Genomic DNA, 19,611 nt, shown 5'->3' with positions numbered 1-19,611 from the left:
AAACAATAAATGCAAATGCAAAAATGAAAAACATACAGTACAAATGTAAAAAAAAAAAAAAAATGTATGAGTTAAATCGCAAGACCATAAACTCAAAGCATTATATTTACTGAGATATAACCACAGTCTCCACTATATATCATATATAACAAATGATACGTATGTTATATTTATTTACACAATATTTACCTAAAATTCACAGGTGTTGGTCAGTTTTAGAAAATTACTATGGAAATGTGATTTTACATATTAGTCAGTACAGATTAAAAAAAATAATAATAACAATACTGTCCTATTATTACTAGATTATCAGTAGTCTACAATAAACGAATAAATAGTTTTTAAATCAACAACAAAATGTTACAGTGACCTGTCTCTTTTTTGCTTTCTCATTTCCTCAGTGAATCACAGTTAGTTTTACTTTGTGTAAACTGTAGTATATTTGTATTAAAGTAGTAGTTCACCCAAAAATGAAAATTCTTTCACTTACCTTCATGTCATTCCAAACCCCTAAGACCTTAATTCATCTTCAGAACACAAAATAATATATTTTTGATGAAATCCGAGAGCTTTCTGTCCCTGCATACACAGCAATGCAACTACCACATCTTCAGAACATAAATGAAGGTTTTTTTTAATGAAATCCGAAAGCTTTCTGACCCTGCATAGACAGCAACGTAACTCACACGTTCAAGCCACAGAAAGGTAGTAAAGACATTGTTAAAATAGTCCATGTGTCATCAGTGGTTCAACCTTAATTTTATGAAGCTACGAGAATGAAGGTTTTACAGGTTTGGAATGACATGAGGTTGAGTAATTAATGACAGATTTTTCATTGTGGGTGCACTAACCCTTTAACGTACTACAAACACATTGAATCTGGCTTTGCATTCACTAACTAATTCAGGCCTTGTTTTTATAGTACTCCATAGGCCTCTTGTGGGACTTGAGTGGTGAAACCATGGGATTGTGGGATTTATTTTAGGATAGAAAACAAAAGCATGAACGCACATGTAAGCAGCGTTTACTTCAGGATGCAAAGAATAGATTTCCGAGACATGAAGTCTCGTAATGGTCTAGTAATTTTCAAGTTACGGTCTGCTACAGGAAACACGCTTTACTTCTAATACCATTATTAAGTCTGGGCACTGTTTGCTGAGGTTAATTGGAACATGTGAGACTGTGCGGGGTTGTTCAGAATGAGTGAAAACATAACCTCCTACAATAATAGTAAAATTCTTGCATTTGACCCTAATCTAATCTTGCTTGGCCTTAGTCCTCCAGACCATAATGAGCTCCAAACCAGACCTGCCAGTTACCATAGTACAATCACAGTGCTATTGCCGTGCCTGTTTTCCTTGAGGGTTTGTAATTACTGTAAATGTTAAGGTTGCTGCACTAAATGAACTGTAGTAAGACAGAGCTGCCCAAGCTACGTGATGTTTTGTTGAGGAGAGCAAGTCAGGATATCAAAGCAAAGGGATGGAGCTCAGACATAACAGACCCAAATGACTCATGTGTTATTCAAGGGCCAGCATGTTAGGGAGAGTGGACTAATATTTAGTAACAGTTTGAGTTGACTTCTACACAAGGAGAAGACAGAGGTGAAACAAATATTCTGAAGGATATATCAATGGTGGCAACCATAATAATATTTTGATCATTTTTTTGTAATGTATTCCTTTTCCAGTCTAAAAAGCTGATATTTAAAGTAATTTTGAAAAGATACAATAATTTAATACATCTTCATTGAGATATAATTATGCCTTCTGAAAGGTGACAGGTTTAACAGTAACGGCTGACTGCTGTACATTTCAGTTTGATTTTACAAGCCTTGTGCCCAACATTTTGAAACTACGGTTTGCTTTCAGTAATGATATCTTTACAGATATCCAATTTTCAGTCATCATCAGATTTATTTTATTATTTATTATTATTAATATTATTGTTTAAAAAAAAAAATTAGGGCTGCAAAACGATTAATCACGATTTATCGCATTTAAAATAAAGGTTTATGTTTACATACTTTATGTGCGTGTACTGTGTATATTTTAATACACACATACATGTATATATTAAGGAAAAATATTTTAGATTTATATGTAGAACATTTATATGTATATATAATATAAACTCTATACGTATAAATATATACATACAATTTTTTTTAATATATACATATATGTGTGTGTTTTTATATATACATAATAAATATACACAGTCCACCCACATATAGTATGTAAACATAAACTTTTATTTTGAATGCGAGTAATTGCGATTAATCGTTTTGAATCCCTAACACAACTGACATTTTAAGACTGTATTGCAAAACATAATTGCCTTAATGTCTTGCAGGAATTATTTTATTGACCATTTAATTTTATGCCATCATAACAAAGTTTTGGTTATTTTGGCTGTAGTTCACTTGAAAAGGAAAACATTTGATGATAACAGGGTTGACACAATTTTAAGTAAAGTAAACTTCTTTTTCAGTATAAATCATTTTCATTACAATCCACCAGTGACTATTATATTTATTTCTGAAGTAGGTACATTTGATAAAAATGTAAAATTTTACCAGTCATGTAGAAAAAAAAAAACTACATTACATTTATTTTTTTTTTAAAAGTAATTTAAAAAAAAATAACTAAAAACATGTTTAGCATGTTAACATCTCTTTTTTTGAAATTATGGGCACAATATGGTAAACTACTTTTTAAAAGTTTGAGGACTTTAAGATGTTTTATTGTTTAAGAAAGCATCTAAAAAAAGTATCTAATCCTCACCAAGTCTGCGTTTGTTTGATCAAAGATACAGTTAAAACAGTAATTATGTGAAATATTATTCTAATTTAAACTGTTTTCATTGTGAATATATTTTAAAATATTATATTTTATGATATTTTAAGCTGAATTTGCATTACTCCAGTTTTCAGTGTCACACAATCTTTCAGAAATCATCCTAAATTGGTGCTTAAGAAACCTTATTGAAAATGGTTGTGCCGCTTCATATTTATTGTGGAAGTTGTGATACATTTTCTTACTGACCCCAAAAATTTAAAACAGTGTTTTGATATCAAAACTGAGGGTGGCTCAACTTACCCACTGGCACATCTTACCCCACCTTCCCCTATACACAAAATTAAATTATGCAGAATTAACCACTTCAAGGAGTGGAGCATAGTGAGTGTTTAACTTCACAGAAATAAACTTTGTTCTCCTTGTCCAGTTATAGTTCAGTGATCAGAGAACTTATAAGTTGCACTTGTTTTGTTTACCCTTCACTTCTGGACATAGTCTAAAAAAAAAAAATAGGGCTACACGCAAGAATCGGAAATTCCAGGGCCGGATATTTAAAGGTTGGGGAGTTTCTGTGCACAACTGTAAAAAATCAATCCCAACAGCTTAATGTGTATGTGCGTGTGTGTGTCATATGGGACTGAGGCTTGATGCACATCTGGTTGTGTGATTCCGTCTCAAGCAGCCGTGTAATTTAGAGATACCTCATGGTTGGAGCACAAACAGCCTTTACAATTTACAATACATGAACTCAAATACAGAATTACACACTCTCACAAACACACAGTGTATGTCTGTAATTATTGCCAGTCGTAGCGACAAACAGTCTGAAGGAATCCTACAGCTGACCGACCAAAAGTTGCATTCTTGTTCTTTTTCTTCTCTCTCGTTATCTTTCTTTTCCTTTCTGTTAATCTCTCTTTCATCATTGCGTGTTTCTTTTACCTGGTACTCTTGTTCTGTACTACAGCAATACCTCCCTTATCTCTCTCTGTGTCTCTTTTGCGCTCCGTCTCTCCACCCACACATAACTCCGCCCTTGTGTTTACATTCCCCACTCCATATTTGGAGGGCTCAAGGTCCTCAGAGCGTCCGTTCGCGCTCTACAACAAGCATATGTGTGTGTGTACAGCTGTATTCCGAGGAGCATTGGCTGGCTCGAGCGGAATAATGCTTCCCAAGCCAGGATTTTCCCCTACACCCAGGAGGGGCACCTGAAAGGGGTTACCTGTGTGTGGAGGTGGAGAGAGAGAGACAGAGAGAGAGAGCGAGCAGTACTGTAAGAAGAAAAGGAGGAGGGAAAACAGTGGAAAGGGAGAAAAGAGATTGACTGAAAGAAGAGGAAAGAAAAAGAGACCCAGGGGAGCTGTTATCACCTTATGGGAAAGAATGCAAGCTGCCTGTCTGTTTAAAACTGCATGAGGAGAGAAGGACAGAAAGAGAGAGCGGGACAAAATGGGCACAGGCGCCTGCAGGATAAACACGGTCAGGAGCGCTTGCCTCTTTCCTTTCTTTTTTTCACCTCTTTCTTTATTCATTCAAGAAATATCTGTTTTTTTTTTATTTTGTCTTGTAGAGTCTGACTCTGTCAGATGTGTTTTTGCACTTTGTCTTTTTTTTTCCATGTTCAAAGTCATCTGTTGTCCTCTCAGATACCTTTGGGGTCTGATTTGAGAGGATGTTTCTGGAAAGCATTAGGTTTGTGACGCTACGTGCATTTTTGAAGCAGTGCGGGGTGGTGGGATATACTTTCAGCAGCAACACGGTTGATTTATTTTGTGAGCTGTTGAAAGCTCTTGTGATAAACGAATGCAGTTGTGCTTCATTTATCAGGAAATGTTGCAGCATAAGTCACTTTTGAGAGTTTCAGGTTTTGCATTTGATACTTTGAATACTTGAAACATACTTGAGGAGAATATGAAGAAATATCGGTATGTTGTTCTTTTACTAATTTATATTGTGAATTTGTTAGTAGCAAAGTCAAAGTCAAGTTTGCTGTCATTTTTCTCAGTGCTGTACGGTGCATTGAACTAGCTAGTTTTGATCAAGTTGTCTATTAAATATTTATTTTAGATTATGATGAAGTTTGGATGATAGTGTTACTGTTGAATCAAAGTTGTCTAGTGTGTGTGTTTGTATGCCTGTTTATGTGTGTGTGAGAGAGTTGCCAGCTGTGGCGTTTTATCATGCATGCCTGGTATTTGGATTTCAGCCTCTTGAGACTAGAGAAGCTTTACTGGTTTAGTTAAAAAGGTCTGTGTTTTGTGCCAGTTGACATACTAACCGGTTTTGCCATTGTGATTGGTCCCACTTTATATTAGGTGTCTTTGTTTAACATGTGCTTGCATAAAAAATATATACAATGCACTTAATGTGTTCATATTGTATTGCATAACACTTTCGTCACTATTGAGGTGGGATACGTTTAAGGTTAGCGACAGATTTTGCATGGTTGAGGGATAGGATAAACTGTGTATTTACAAAAATTAGCTAAAGTACAAAAGCATGCAAGTACGCAATAAGTGCATTGTATCACATGATTAGTTTAAATGTAAGTACACAGTAGTTAAAGACAATATTGAAGTATGCGTGATATGATTATTTCTGGTTGATAATTGTGCATTTTTACATAATATACATCTTGTCTATAAAGTGCTGCAGTAATTGACAAAAACCCATTTGAATTTTTCCATTGGCTTTTGGGTTATTACAGAAAATAAACTGTGCACAACAATAAAAGTTCATGATTCTTAGATGTTTTGTTCACCATGATGATCTTCACAAATAAACATAACTTGAATGAATTTTGAAGCGTAAATACAATCGGCAGAAGTAAAAAAGCTAAATATAGTCTATAAACAAATTACACCGTCGAATGGTTAAAATGGTTTCTGAGATTGATTAACACAGTGAGGCTGTGAAAGCAGACTATAGAATGTAGATGAATTTACCTCTTCAGCATGATGACACTTAAGGTCCACGACAACCTCTGTAGTCCCTTTTAGATATTTGTTAGCAACTGCCTTTTTTAAGCTTCACAAGAGGATATTACTCATGTGTTTTGTCATATAATAAAACATGAGCTTGTGTTAAAAGATTAGTTCACTTCCAGAATAAAAAAATCCTGATGATTTACCAACCGTCATGTCATCCAAGATGACATGTTCATGCCTTTCTTTCTTCAGTCAAAATTAAAAAAAGGTTTTTATTTCCAGTCTTTTTTACTGGCATTTTGTCAGGACAGTATGATTTGCACTTACATCAAACTGATCAGCAAACAACAAAATGTCCTTACCATGTCTGACCCCAGACCTTTACCATCCCTACAAAGAGGGTAAAAAATTAAGGTTTTTGAGGAAAACATTCCAGAAATTTTCTCCATATAGTGGACTTAAATGGGAATCAATGGGTTGAATGTCCAAACTGCAGTTTCAATGCAGCCTCAAAGGGCTCTACACGATCCCAGCTGAGGAATAAAGGTCATTGCACACTGAGTCTTTGAACTGACTCGGAGAATTTTTTACACGTTTTTTCATATTCGTCATTCTAAAAATTAGTCACGTACAGAAACCTTGCACACTGAGTCCAATGTATATTAATTCATCCATTGCAAAAAATTTGCAAACCAATACAAAATGGAATCTTCAAGCAGTGAGGATGATTTTGTTGCCCATGCTCTTCTTAAAAAGGACATATTGGGTCCATCCAATTATAAGATACAGAGAAGAAGGAGAGAATACTTTTTGTGTGCACCTCCTTAAGGAGCTGCGGGATTATCCCGGCAATTCAAAGTTTACTTCAGAATGTCAGTGAACTTTGATTCTTTGGTAGCGTTTCTGGAGCCACATATTATAAAGAAGACCACTAATTTCTGTGAATGCAGTGTACAAAGACCTTTACCGTGCTTTATGTTGCGAGACGAAGTGGATGAACTTGTCAGACGCAATTCTGGATTTTGGCGTTCGCTTGTATTGTGCTTCTGAACAAATGTCAAAACACCTCAAAATGCTTGCTACGTATGCGAAAAACTTGATCTGAACTTTTTTTATGACGGACAAAAGTTTCAGAGACAGTGTAAACGCGATTGACAACGTGAGGTGGTATTTATTTTTTTTCGTGCAAAAATTTCAGACGGAAATTTCGGACTCAGTGTGCAATGACCTTAAGGGTCTTAACCAGCGAAACGATCGGCCAGTTTCTTACATTGAAATGCAAATTTCATTGCTTTTTTTAACCACAAATGCTCATCTTGCACTAGCTCTAATTCACGAATTATGTAATCACATTAGAAAGGATGCGTGTGACGGAAATACCGAACCATTTTTTACAAAGCGGATGTGCAAAGAAAGTCAAACGCTTTTTGCAAAAAAAGTAAAACAACGATTTTGGACAGTTTTGAAGTTGGAGGAGAAAATTAGATTTTATTTTTTTAGAATTAGAGTTACCTTTTTGAACCCAGATGAGGTACACAGATGAAGAACTAACCACGTGTGACCCTTCCAACGTGCTTACATAATACATGAAGTCGTGGATGTGCATCGCAGAGCTAGCACAAGATGAGCATTTGTGGCTAAAAAGTATATAAATTTTTATTTTATTTTAGAAAATATCTGATCGTTTCACTAGATAAGACCCTTATTCCTCGGCTGGGATTGTGTGAAGCTCTTTAAAGCTGCATTGAAACTGCAATTTGGACCTTCAACCCATTGATCCCTAATGAAGTCCACTACATGGACAATAATCCTGGAATGTTTTCCTCAGAAACCCTCAAAATTTCTTTTCGACTGAAGAAAGATAGACATTTTGGATGACATGGGGTGAGTAAATTATCAGGAAATTTGTGTAATCTAATTCTAATCAAATCCACTATCTTAACCAAAATACCCATTCAGAAAAACCCAAACCCACTGATGGAACTAGAAGTGCTTAAATGCTAACGTTTTTGGGTTTTGGCCTACAAAAGCACTTCATCCCTGCTGGCGTGATATTAAACATCAGTGTTCTTGCGTGTGTTTGTACAGCCTGCATGTGTGATGCTGCCTTCTGGCTTCATGTTGAACAGTAGATATGCGTTATCAGTCATGATCATTGCTGCGAGACTCTGAGTGTGTCATGACACATGGCGCTATCTGCTACGATCTGTGTTCAGCTGCTGCCGGCTGAATGATGTGTCTTTGCTAGAACACACACAACGGCCACACAAAGACATGTCTAGCTCTGGGTACCTGTGTATTTGTGTGATGACTAAGGTGTCTGCAACTCGTTAGAGACGTGTTAACATTTCCACTGGACCCCAGACCTATGACACACAGGACTGAATGTAGGAGGAGTGGGTGAAGATAAGGGGCCACAGGTGTGAGTTTGTTTCACCATGGTAACTTTTTTATACTTTAAAGGGATAGTTCACCCAAAAATTCTGTCTTTAATTACTCACCCTCATGTTGTTACAATACCGTAAGACCTTTGTTTATCTTTGGAACACAAATTAAGATATTTCTGATGAAATCCGAGAGATTTCTGACCCTGTATAGACAGCAACACAACTGACATATTTAAGGCCCAGAAAGGTTGTAAGGACATCGTTAAAATAGTCCATGTGACATCAGTGGTTTAACTGTAATTTTATAAAGCTACGAAAATACTTTTTGTGTGCAATGAGTAGTATGAGTAGTAATTTTGACAAACATTTTCACACATCAGAGGTCATAATCATAATTACGAGTGGATGAATTCAGCGTCTGTACTGATGATAAATTTGCTGCTATGTATGAAATTTAGTGCTGTCAATCAATTAAAAAAAATTAACAAATTAATCACATTTTTATGAAATTAATCATGATTAATCGTGATTAATCCCAACTAACATAAAAGTTTTTAAATATACTTTTATATTGCAAAAATTTCACATTCAATCTTCAAATATTAATATAAAGAAAGAACATTAAGACAGTATATTTTAATTTTTTTTTTTTTTTTATGACTGAAACGTAGTAAGGACATTGATAAAATAGTCCATGTGACATCAGTGGTTCAACCATAATTTTATGTAGCTACAAAAATACTTTTTGTGCACAATGAGTAGTATGAGTAGTAATTTTGACAAACATTTTAACACATCAGAGATCATAGTCATAATTACAACTGGATGAATTCAGCATCTGTACTGATGATAAATTTGCTGCAATGTATTAAATTTAGTGCTGTCAATCAATTTAAAGAATGAACTAATTAATCACATTTTTATGAAATTAATCGTGATTAATCATGATTAATCGTGATTAATCTCACCTAACATTAAAGTTTTTAAATATACTTTTATATTGCAAAAATTTCACATCCAATCTTCAAATTAATAATATAAAAACAACACAAGACAGTATTTTTTAATAGTTGTTAATTTTTTTATGACTGAAGGTATAACTAATTCCAGTATTATAAACAATAACAAAAACAAACTTTGCTACATATTCTTTTTTTTTTTCAAAGTGATTTAACACATCTGACATTATAATTCCAACTTCACCACATACTTTTTGTGCACAATGAGTAGTGTGAGTAGTAATTTTGACAAACACTTTCACACATCAGAGATCATAATCGTAATTACAAGTGGATGAATTCAGCGTCTGTACTGATGATAAATTTGCTGCAATGTATGAAATTTACATTGCATGATTTGCCTCAATCGAGAGGTAAAATGAACTAATTAATCACATTTTCTGAAATTAATCACGATTAATTGTGATTAATCACGATTAATTGTGATTAATCGTGATTAATCTCACCTAACATTAAAGTTTTTAAATGTACTTTTATGTTGCAATAATTTGACATTCAGTCTTCAAGTGAATACTATAAAAACAACATTAAGACAGTATATTTTTAATATTTGTTACATTTTATGTCTGAAGGTGAGTATCACTAATACCAATATGACAAACAAAAACAAAAATAACAAACTTTGCTATATATTCTTGCTTTATTTTTATTTTTAAATTCTATATTTAAGTGATTTAACACATCTGACATGATAATTCCAACTTCCCAACTCATAAATATGAACTTTTCAGGACTTGAACACACCATAAGTCGTCTTAAATAAGATTTCAAATCATAGAGATCAGCATTATTGCACCTATTGTACTGATTCTTTTCGTTCTTTCTTCCACAGCCAAGCAAAATGAAGGCGCACGCTCTCTGAGCAGCGACTCTGGACTCTCCAGCTCCTCCCAGTGGACTGGAGGACAAACCTCTGGGCTCCCAATCAGCTACGGTTCTGAGGAGCATCCCCAGCTCCCCAGAGTGATCCCAGTGCTCAGAATGGAGGAAGAACAACCTTCTCCAGGCATCCCGAGATGTGACCCTAAAGCCAGTCAAGCTGCATTTGATCATTCCAGTCATTTAAATGGTGAAGCTATGTTTATAGAGCGGGAGACGGACATTATAGATGATGACGATGACATCATCGCTCCAAATGCTGCTGTTTCAGACACACTGTCCTCAAAGGAACTGTCTGGGTTGTCTTCAGGTGAATGTGAGAACTCCGTCCAATCAGATGATTGTCAAAATGAAGCTCGTCCTGCTATATTCAGAGAGGATGTGAATTCCTCAAACACACTCACACACACTTCAGCACCAGCTGGATATCAGACACACATATGGGTAAAACAACAACAGTCCACGTCGTACACACATACTCCATCAGACAGACTGGAAAGCAGGGAGGAGATGGAGCTCCAAAAAGGTGCAAGCAAACCTTCTTTACCAGACAATGGCTTTTCGGGGGCACAGTCTGAGGCGGACAAGGACGATGAGTTTGCGACACTGGCTTTGGATGTAGATCAATCAATTGAACAGCTCAATCAGCTGATCCTGGACCTTGACCCTGACTTTGAGCCAATCCCCACACAAGTAAAGAGTCACATGACCCGCTCAGCCTCCCTTCACACCAATGGAAAGACACATTCGGTTGGAAGAGCCAAATCCCTCCAGTCAGGTAAGAGCAAATCCTGATGCATTCAATTTATTGTTTCCAACTGACCTGCAATACAATAAAAACATTCTAGTTACTTTAGGACAAAATACTATGTTATTCTTCGAAACGCCCTGGCGTATCATGTAAATGCCATGGTACATAGTAAATGTTACATAGTAAATACCAAAAATACAGTGGTGTTACCATCTGAGATTATTATAGTACCATATTATTGGCAGTGTACATTTTGTAAGAGTTCACAAACTTGATAAATACACAATTTCTGCACATGCCCAGCAAATTAACATTTTTATTAAGAGGCAATATTTTTACCTCTTTGATTTTATACCTTACAGTTAAAGTCAAAAAGTTAACATACACCTTGCAGAATCTGCAAAATGTTAATTTTAAAATAAGAGGGAGCATATAAAATTCATGTTATTTTTTTAGTACTGACCTGAATAAGATATTTCACATAAATGATGTTTACATATAGTCAATACTGTGTTGTTACCTGAATGATCCACAGCTGTTTTTTTGTTTGTATGTTTTTGTATTAATAGTTTTGTGATGAGTCCCTTGTTAGTCCTAAACCACTAAACCATTTTTCAGAAAAATCCTTCAGGTCCAATAAATTCTTTGGTTGTATGATTTTGAGATCCATCTTTTCACACTGAGGACAACTGAGGGGCTCATATTGCAGCTATTACAAAAGGTTCAAAGGCTCACTGACGCTGCAGAAGGAAAAACAATGCAATAAGAGCCAGGAGTTGAAAACTTTTGAACAAAATGCCTAATGTCTTATTTTGCCTAAATACCATATTTTTGTCTTTTAGTATTGTCCTTAAGAAGCTACATAAGATACTTGCATTTTTCCCAGACGATAAAATAAGTTGAATTTACCCTGATCAACAAATTCAAAACGTTTTCATTTTCCACTTTTAATGCATTGTTTTTCCTTTTGAAGCATCAGTGAACCTTCTGTAATAGTTGCATATGAGTCCCTCAGTTCATCAGTGTGATCTCAAAATCAAACAGTCATTGTTGGAAAGGGTTCAAATACACAAAAATGCTGAAAAACCAAAGAATTTGTGGGACCTGAAGGATTTTTCTGAAGAACAGTGGGCAGTTTAACTGTTCAGGACAAAAAATAAATAAATAAACAGCTGTGGATCATTCAGGTAACAACACAGTATTAAGAATCAAGCGTATGTAAACTTTTGAACAGGGTAAGTTTTTTTTTTTCAACTATTATTTTCTCTTGTGGACTATATGTAAACATAATTTATGTGAAATATCTTATTCAGGTCAGTACTAAAAACAACATGCATTTTGCAGGTTCTGCAAGTTGTATGTAAACCTTTGACTTGAACTGTAAATGCCACAGTATATGAATATAGCAAGTATTGTATTACAGAGTAAATACCAAAAATACCATGGTATTACCATCTTAGACCATTACAGTACCATGTTATTGTCAATATACATTTTGTAAGAATTCACAAAGTGAATAGATAGCGAATTTCTGCCCATGCCCAGCAAATTAACGTTTTTATTAAGAGGCAATGTTTTTACCTTCTTTATTTTGTATTTGTTGTTCTAAACATAAAATGCACAGAATTCTGTCAATTTATATCAAATACATTTTCTTTATTTAATTGAAATATATGCTTAAAGTTTCATTATTATGTTTGTAAAATCAAATACATATCAAATACAAAAGTGTGTAAGTAGATATAAGGCAAATAATAATTTATTTATTTTATATACACTACAGTTCAAAAGTTGCATACATTTAATCTTCACATTTCAAACACGTGGCATTTTTTGTGCTTTCAGTAGCACTTTTGCCTTGGTTAATGTCTGAGCCTGCAGTCTAGTGACTTTATTTTAAATTAATGTTTGAGGTTTTTATTGGCAGAGGCTTAATTTATGTTAATAAATGCACACAAGTAGCACACAATGGTCCTCTATGTGCAGCTCCTGACAGGTTTGCTAAAGAAAATAAAGTCCTGCCTTTCATTTCTGTGTGTGACTGTAGGTGAATATGTAAACATCCAGGTCTAGTATGGAGTGCTTACATAGTGTAAATATGACCTTTAAGCTGCCTTTTAGCTTAAAAATGGACATAATCACATTTCTAGCAGTGTAATAACATTGACGTTGACAACTATTTAGTGACTCCCTAATAATGTTATATTGACTGCTGCTTTTTCCAAACACATCTGTGATGCAGTCTGCATGAACTCAATACTCTGTCTCCTTTGACCTCGGCATACTGAGAGGGTCTTTTTTGCTTTTGAAGTGTGTCCCCTGCCTTGCATACGTCCCCTGTCTCTTCTGTTATAAGATCCCAAGATCCTTTCTTGCTGGATCAGCCCCTGTCAGAGCAACTCTAACACCTGGAATGGAGAGTCTTTAAGTAGAGCAGTGAATTCATCCTGCTGAACAGAAATGTATGCAGAGTGTTATTATTACTGTAGTATGTCACCAGATATATGCCCTGTGGTATGTGTGTGTGTGTTTGAATACACATGGTGTAAGGGCTAAGGAATGCCTTTGAAGTGAGCGTCTCCTGACACACAAAACATGTTGTCTTTCCCAGTCGTTAAGTCTTGAAGATTTTGTTTGTCTGTACAGTGATAGTTAACAGGGCTTGTGCTGTTGCCTATTTGTAATTAATTATTACCATGCTTTTATAATAATTCTGAAAAACTGAGATACAAAATGCCGAGACCACATTGATAATCTGGGATTTATGTTTTTTTTTAATCCTGAAATAATCAAATAAATTAACAAGACAAATAAATGTAAAATTAGTTTCAGAATCTGAACTTTTTTAGTTCACTTATCAAATAAGAATATTTGTGCCATTGATCATATGATTCTTTTTATAGACAGTCAGATGTTTTTGAACCACAATGAAGCTCAAAATGATCTTTGGATCTCAAATCATCCTGAAGAATAAGTTTTCATGTATCTTGAGTGGTGCTGTCATTAAAGCAAAAGACAGAGTCTAAATAATAAGATATTTTGAAATTAAATTTTTCAGTCAAACTGTTATAATATAATTTGTAATGGATAAAATTGTTTAAAAAAAGAAGTGTGCAAAGCACAAACATTTTTTTTTACCAGTGGTCTCAGAAAATTTGACCCAATTTATCAAAATTCTCAAATTCAAAAATCTTGTATATGTATATGTATGTATTGTTTTAATTTATATATAAAATGTAGTAATTTATTTTATAAAAAGTACATTTTATTTATTTATAAAATTAATTTATTAATTTATTTTTGATTGATTGATTTTTTTTTTTATTTAATTACCATTACTTTTTGTTATTTATTTTAATGTTTATGTGGAATGTAATCTAACACAGCCCCGAAGTCAATGGCTCTTGTTTATGTAAGGTCATAAACCTCTCCTCATGGATCTTATCAAAACAAGCATTGCTTGAGAGCGTGCTATTTTAGTTCCTGCTGTTTGAAGCTCTTTAACTTTGTTTAATGTTGTTAGAAAATCATGAATAAGAGTGAAATCCTCCTATTTTAAATCTGAATGACCAGTTAAATATGAACTGTAATGCATTGAATATCCACTGTGAATGCCAAATGAATAACTTTATTTCCGTCTCTCTGTCTATTCAGGTTGGAGGCAGCATAAACAGCTCAGTGATGTCTCTGAATACTCTGTGCTGCGGAAGGCAGGTGGCGATCGAACGCCGAACAATCAGAAATTTGTTTTTGGAACACCATCGGTACAAACGCACACCCATTTATAACCGCGCAATAGCCTATTTTATAACTGTACAGCCTCAAAACCTAAACATTAAATGTTTTAACTAGAGACTAGTGTGATAAAATCACTCACCAACCCTGTGCAAAGTTCTGCCTGATGTCAACTAATATACTAGTTTAACTTGTGTTGAACCCGGAACATGCATTGCTGCAACAATGCCTCATATGTTATTGTCTGTTTCAGCATGGTCTGTATCACACTGACGCTGTTGACATTGGTGACCTTCCTCCAGAGGCTGACAGTCCACAGTGGGTGGGTCTTAATCAAGTTCCGCCCACACCGGCATTTCCTGTGACACCCCCCACTCCATATGGTAAGACTGACAATGTGTTTGATGTTTGTTATGTGTGTAAGCCTTTCACAATCTTATTATCCTGTGTTACTATTATAGCGCTCTTGTGTGCTCGTTTATAAAGTTATGTTTTTCTAAAGCACATTTACAAAATACATGCATTGGCCAAAATGCTTTCCAGCAGATAGCTTAAACAATATAAACATTTACAAACACATACACACATTAAACCCTGGAAATGTCACATTCAAGTCTTTATACTTAATTTAAATGCATCCACTTTCAGAAAAAAACTGTTTATGCAATGGAAAAGAATTACATAATTGGGAATCGGAAAACAGGAAAGGCTTTTGACCTTTTGACCTTAAAGAATATAAAACCAAATCCTAAAATTAACAGGCAAACAATGTAAAGATGCTAAAACTGGAGTTATACTATCGCTCCTCTTTGTATGGGTCAGAGTTGGAAATGTCTTGGAAAAAAGATGTGATCTTTTTTCAAAAGATGTGTATGTATACGCATTGTATAACATCCAAGGTACACATTTCTAGTAATTGTGCAGTTAATTCTCATATTGTATTTTCAGAAAGTTTTGGACTATTTGTCCTGTCCCCAAATTTGTCACTACTGAAATAGAGTAATAATAATTTCATTAGAAGGTATAGTTATATTAGCTATATTGACCTATTAAGATTTTGCTTACATCTGCATTGTAAGCAAATTTTCTGTTTTTCTGTTTTTTTTTTCAGAGGCAAATCCATAACGATTACATTTTTAACAATATTTCAAGTGCAGTTTTTAAGATTTGTTGTATTTAGAATCCAATTTTCCTTTGTCAAAGGCAAAAAGTTGATCATACTGATTTCAAAGTTAAGGTTTGAATATACCAAAATCTAACATCTTAGTTGACAATTCATTATACTTTATTTTTGACAAAATATCCCATGTTTTGGTAGTAACAGTAAGGCTTTGGTAGCAACGCAACATCATATTACAAAATTTTAACTCGCATACTAAAATACAAAAAAAATTGCATAACTGCAAAAATGAGGATTATGTGTTCCCTTTTGTGGGTTCTTATTTTATACCCAGATGTTTTGGTAATGACAATTTTAGATACTTTTGAACCTAGCTCGATGATGCTAATCAGCACATGGTTAGCTAGCACAGTTCTGAACAGCTGTACTCATATAAAAAAAACCCTAAATGTTATGGAATATGTTCCAAAAAAAGTGTTTTCAATTGCACAAAAAAGGTGTTTGGTAGTGTCTGTAACGAATAGTCCACTGAAGGCAAGATATGGATGAACGCAAGTGCAGTTTATTTACAGTGAAATCCAAACATACTCCAAACAGACTTGACTTGGCATGGCATGGCATTAACAGACTTGACTTGGAACAGACTTGACGTGAAACAGACTTGACTTGAAACCGGAACAGATACACAAACTCACCATCAGCAAGTACACACTTCAATACACAACAAAAGACAATGGCTACATGAGGGCTACTTATACCAAACAATGATAGTCACATGATAAGAACAAACCAATGAGCTTACAGACACATGACTTGAACAACCAATGGGAACATGACACATTGAACAAGGAAACCAACAGCAGAAATACAAGAGGGCAAGGGAAGCAAGACACAAACAAGGACAATGGCAAAACTTAAAAATAAAAGACAAGAAAACATGAACATGAACCAAAACCCAAAACCCCCACATTACAGTGACGTTCCTTAAAGTTACACAGATTTTACAGATTTTTGAACATATTTAGCTCAAAATGATGAGACCTGTCTACTCACACCTTGTAGATATGAGAAGGACATACAGGAATATTTCCTGATCACAAATTTGTGAGTGTAGTTAAAATCAGTCTCGGCCAATAGACTAAAACATACACTTTGGTTTCGGTAATGACATGAAAAACACGGGACACATTATTTTACACATTATTAGTTTCCTAATTTGCAAAGAAAATATAAAATAAATATTGTTTTTTAAATTTTTTAAAGATACTTTAAAAACAACAATGGGATAAAATGCAAAAAAATATTTCAGTATTTTCATTAAATGTTGAAATTTAGGGATTAGGGTTTAGGACAGCCACCTCCCAATTGAAAGTATCCAATAAATGATGATTTTGTATATATTAAGCTATATTATAATATTTTAAATATAATTGTGGGTTTGAATAGATAATAGAAGGATCTTCATAAACAGCTAAGACTTGAATACTTAAATGCTTTTTAAATGTGTTTTGGGTTGTGGGACAGCAGTTTGCACCAATTCTGTAGAATGGCCCATATAACAGTCAATATATAATGAACTGCAATAATCAATACGTGACGAGACAAAGCAGTGACAGTCTCCATGTCTTTAGTAGAAAGAATCGATTTCAGTTTGGAAATGACTCTTGAGTTGGTAGAAGCCAGCCAACAATGGTAACCTGCATATCAAGTGCCAATGCAGAGTCCAGAATAACACACAGGTTCTTATCCGCTAGGACAAAATAGAGTCTAGCCTACGTCTCCTTGGTGGCAGAAGGAGATGCAAAACTCTGCCTTATTAGTGAATAGATGCGGAAACATACTGGCCAACCAGACCTTACCTTGCCTAAGCAATGTACTAGTGAACAAAACAATTAAAGAGTTACTCTACCCCATAATGAAAATTTTGTCATTAATCATGTTCCAAACCCGTAAAAGCTTTGTTCATCTTCCAAACACAATTTAAGATATTTTGGATGAAAACCGGTGAGTAACCATTTAAGACGTACTTGGATCGAGCACAATATACATGCCATACATACAGTAGTTTTGTATCTTCAGCATATAAAAGATAAGAATTGTCATATATAATAATGATAAGAATTGTGAAGACACATATACACATATATAATGAAAATAAAAATGGTTCAAGAATAGAGCCCTGTGGCACACCACTGATTAATAATGTGCTTATTGTCTTCTTTCTTCTCACAGTGAAGAGTGGGCATGACTTCCCTTCAAGACCTGGATCTCAAACCAGTAGACACTACATGAGCTCTCCAATGTGGCAAGGTAATCAGCTGCCACAGTGGTGGCTACATCCTTATGCTACTTCCTTTTATATCTACAGTAGCAAAATCATGTCTATATCTACATGAGAGGTCAAAAATGTGTGCAGATATCATTGTGTGTGTGTCTTTGGTTGATCCAGTCAGGAAAGCACCCAACTGTACAGTATCTCACACAAATGTGACCTTTAAAACCGGTCGCCTGCAGCAAAGTCTGTCTTGCTGCTGTCGCAAATTCTGTGCTGCTCAAAATAACTCTGCTACAGGATGTGGCCCTCTGGGTCAGGATGCATACTTCCTGTAACCTGGCCAGTCAGTGCTTTGGGAACTAGAATTAGGCAAAAAAAGTGCTTCAGTTTTCACACAAACTCTTAGGCCCTGTTTACACTAGTGCAAAAACTGTGTTTTCAAACTAAACCAGGGTCTGCAATGTTTTCGAAGTCTCAGTTTTCGAGGGGCGAAAATGCCAGAGTAGTATAATCGACAGACATAAATGTAGCCATACTGTATGTGTACATCTGAATGCAAAGCCTTACATAGTGTGCACTAGAAAGTTTAATCCTTGTCCAGTGTTTGCGCCTTTCTCTCTAGAAGTAATGAGCAAAAAAATGTCTTTGTACTCATTTAAAGTAGAGTTGCGTTCCAGTGTTGCTACCTTTGTCGACCAACTAATTAGTACAAAAAATTCAAAGTATTATGTGCAAGATGAGCATATAGTGTATGCATGATTAGCACACTTACAGTACTCACATACTGTACTTTGCTGAGGATGACATTTAAATTGCACAGTGTACACATACCCCAGCATATGCGTAAAAACAAAGTATACTTTGGGATTAACTGTAAATGTCACTTTAACAAATGCTACCCTATCAGTCATTTCTTGATTTCCTTATTTACCAGTCAAATCTGTATTTGTTAAAGCCATGCTGACAAAAACGAACAAAACCATTATAGTCAAAAACATCAGCACATTTGCAAAAACCCCAGATAAAGATTTATTTTGCACTCATAAAAAATCATTCCGTCGGTCAGTTACGTAACTTTTATAGGGGAAATACTACTGCCTGATTGCATCTTAATGAGGAGGCATAGGAAAACATGGGAATAATGATAGTTTGGAAGAGCAAAGAAGACCATGTAATGTCACATTACATTGCAGCAAAAATACTATTTTACTTTTTATAGTATAAATACATTGATAGATACAAAAACATTCTTAAACAACTACAAAATGTAGCTGTAGCATTACATGTCTTATAGTCCATTTTCCAGCATTACATGATTTTAAATGAAAAACAGTAAACAAAGTGATAATGAAAAAGATGTGTTTCTTTATACAGCGTTTAACACGTCCGGCCTCCAGCAGGTTTGGCCCGGAGGAGGGGAGGATGTCTTGTATATTTTAATTTCCTGATGTGGGAAGATTTGGAGGTTATATAACATCAGTCCATCTATGTTTTAGTGTCTAAATAAACAGGAGAAAATAAAAGATCTCACAGCCAAACTCTCACTGACAGACAAGTGCAAATATTTACACAGACGTTTGAGGGGGAAGGAAGGAAAAGCACAGACCCTTTAAATGAATTTATGTCCTATGGTGGCTGAGGTCACATCAGGGACATTACAGTCTGATAAAGCAGAAACAGGAAAAATACTTTTTTTATAACAATCCTTATATGA

General features: G+C 34.8%; 1 protein-coding gene across 3 annotated transcripts in view; it reads left to right on the top strand.

The window, feature by feature from the left end:
- The window catches only part of si:ch211-191a24.3 (tensin-3), a 59,909-nt gene that overhangs the window by 18,799 nt on the left and 21,499 nt on the right, over positions 1-19,611 (top strand). For all 3 annotated transcript variants that reach the window (XM_051139463.1, XM_051139461.1, XM_051139462.1), the window contains exons 13-16: positions 9,970-10,794; positions 14,422-14,531; positions 14,756-14,885; positions 17,855-17,932. In XM_051139463.1, coding sequence (XP_050995420.1) covers positions 9,970-10,794; positions 14,422-14,531; positions 14,756-14,885; positions 17,855-17,932 — 1,143 coding nt within the window. The remainder of the gene's footprint in view (positions 1-9,969; positions 10,795-14,421; positions 14,532-14,755; positions 14,886-17,854; positions 17,933-19,611) is intronic.

This window comes from Labeo rohita, chromosome 20 (assembly GCF_022985175.1).
Source record: "Labeo rohita strain BAU-BD-2019 chromosome 20, IGBB_LRoh.1.0, whole genome shotgun sequence".
Classification (NCBI taxonomy): Eukaryota; Metazoa; Chordata; class Actinopteri; order Cypriniformes; family Cyprinidae; genus Labeo; species Labeo rohita.
The sequence above is the reverse complement of the archived record's forward strand: the minus strand, read 5'-3'. Positions and strand labels throughout refer to the sequence as shown.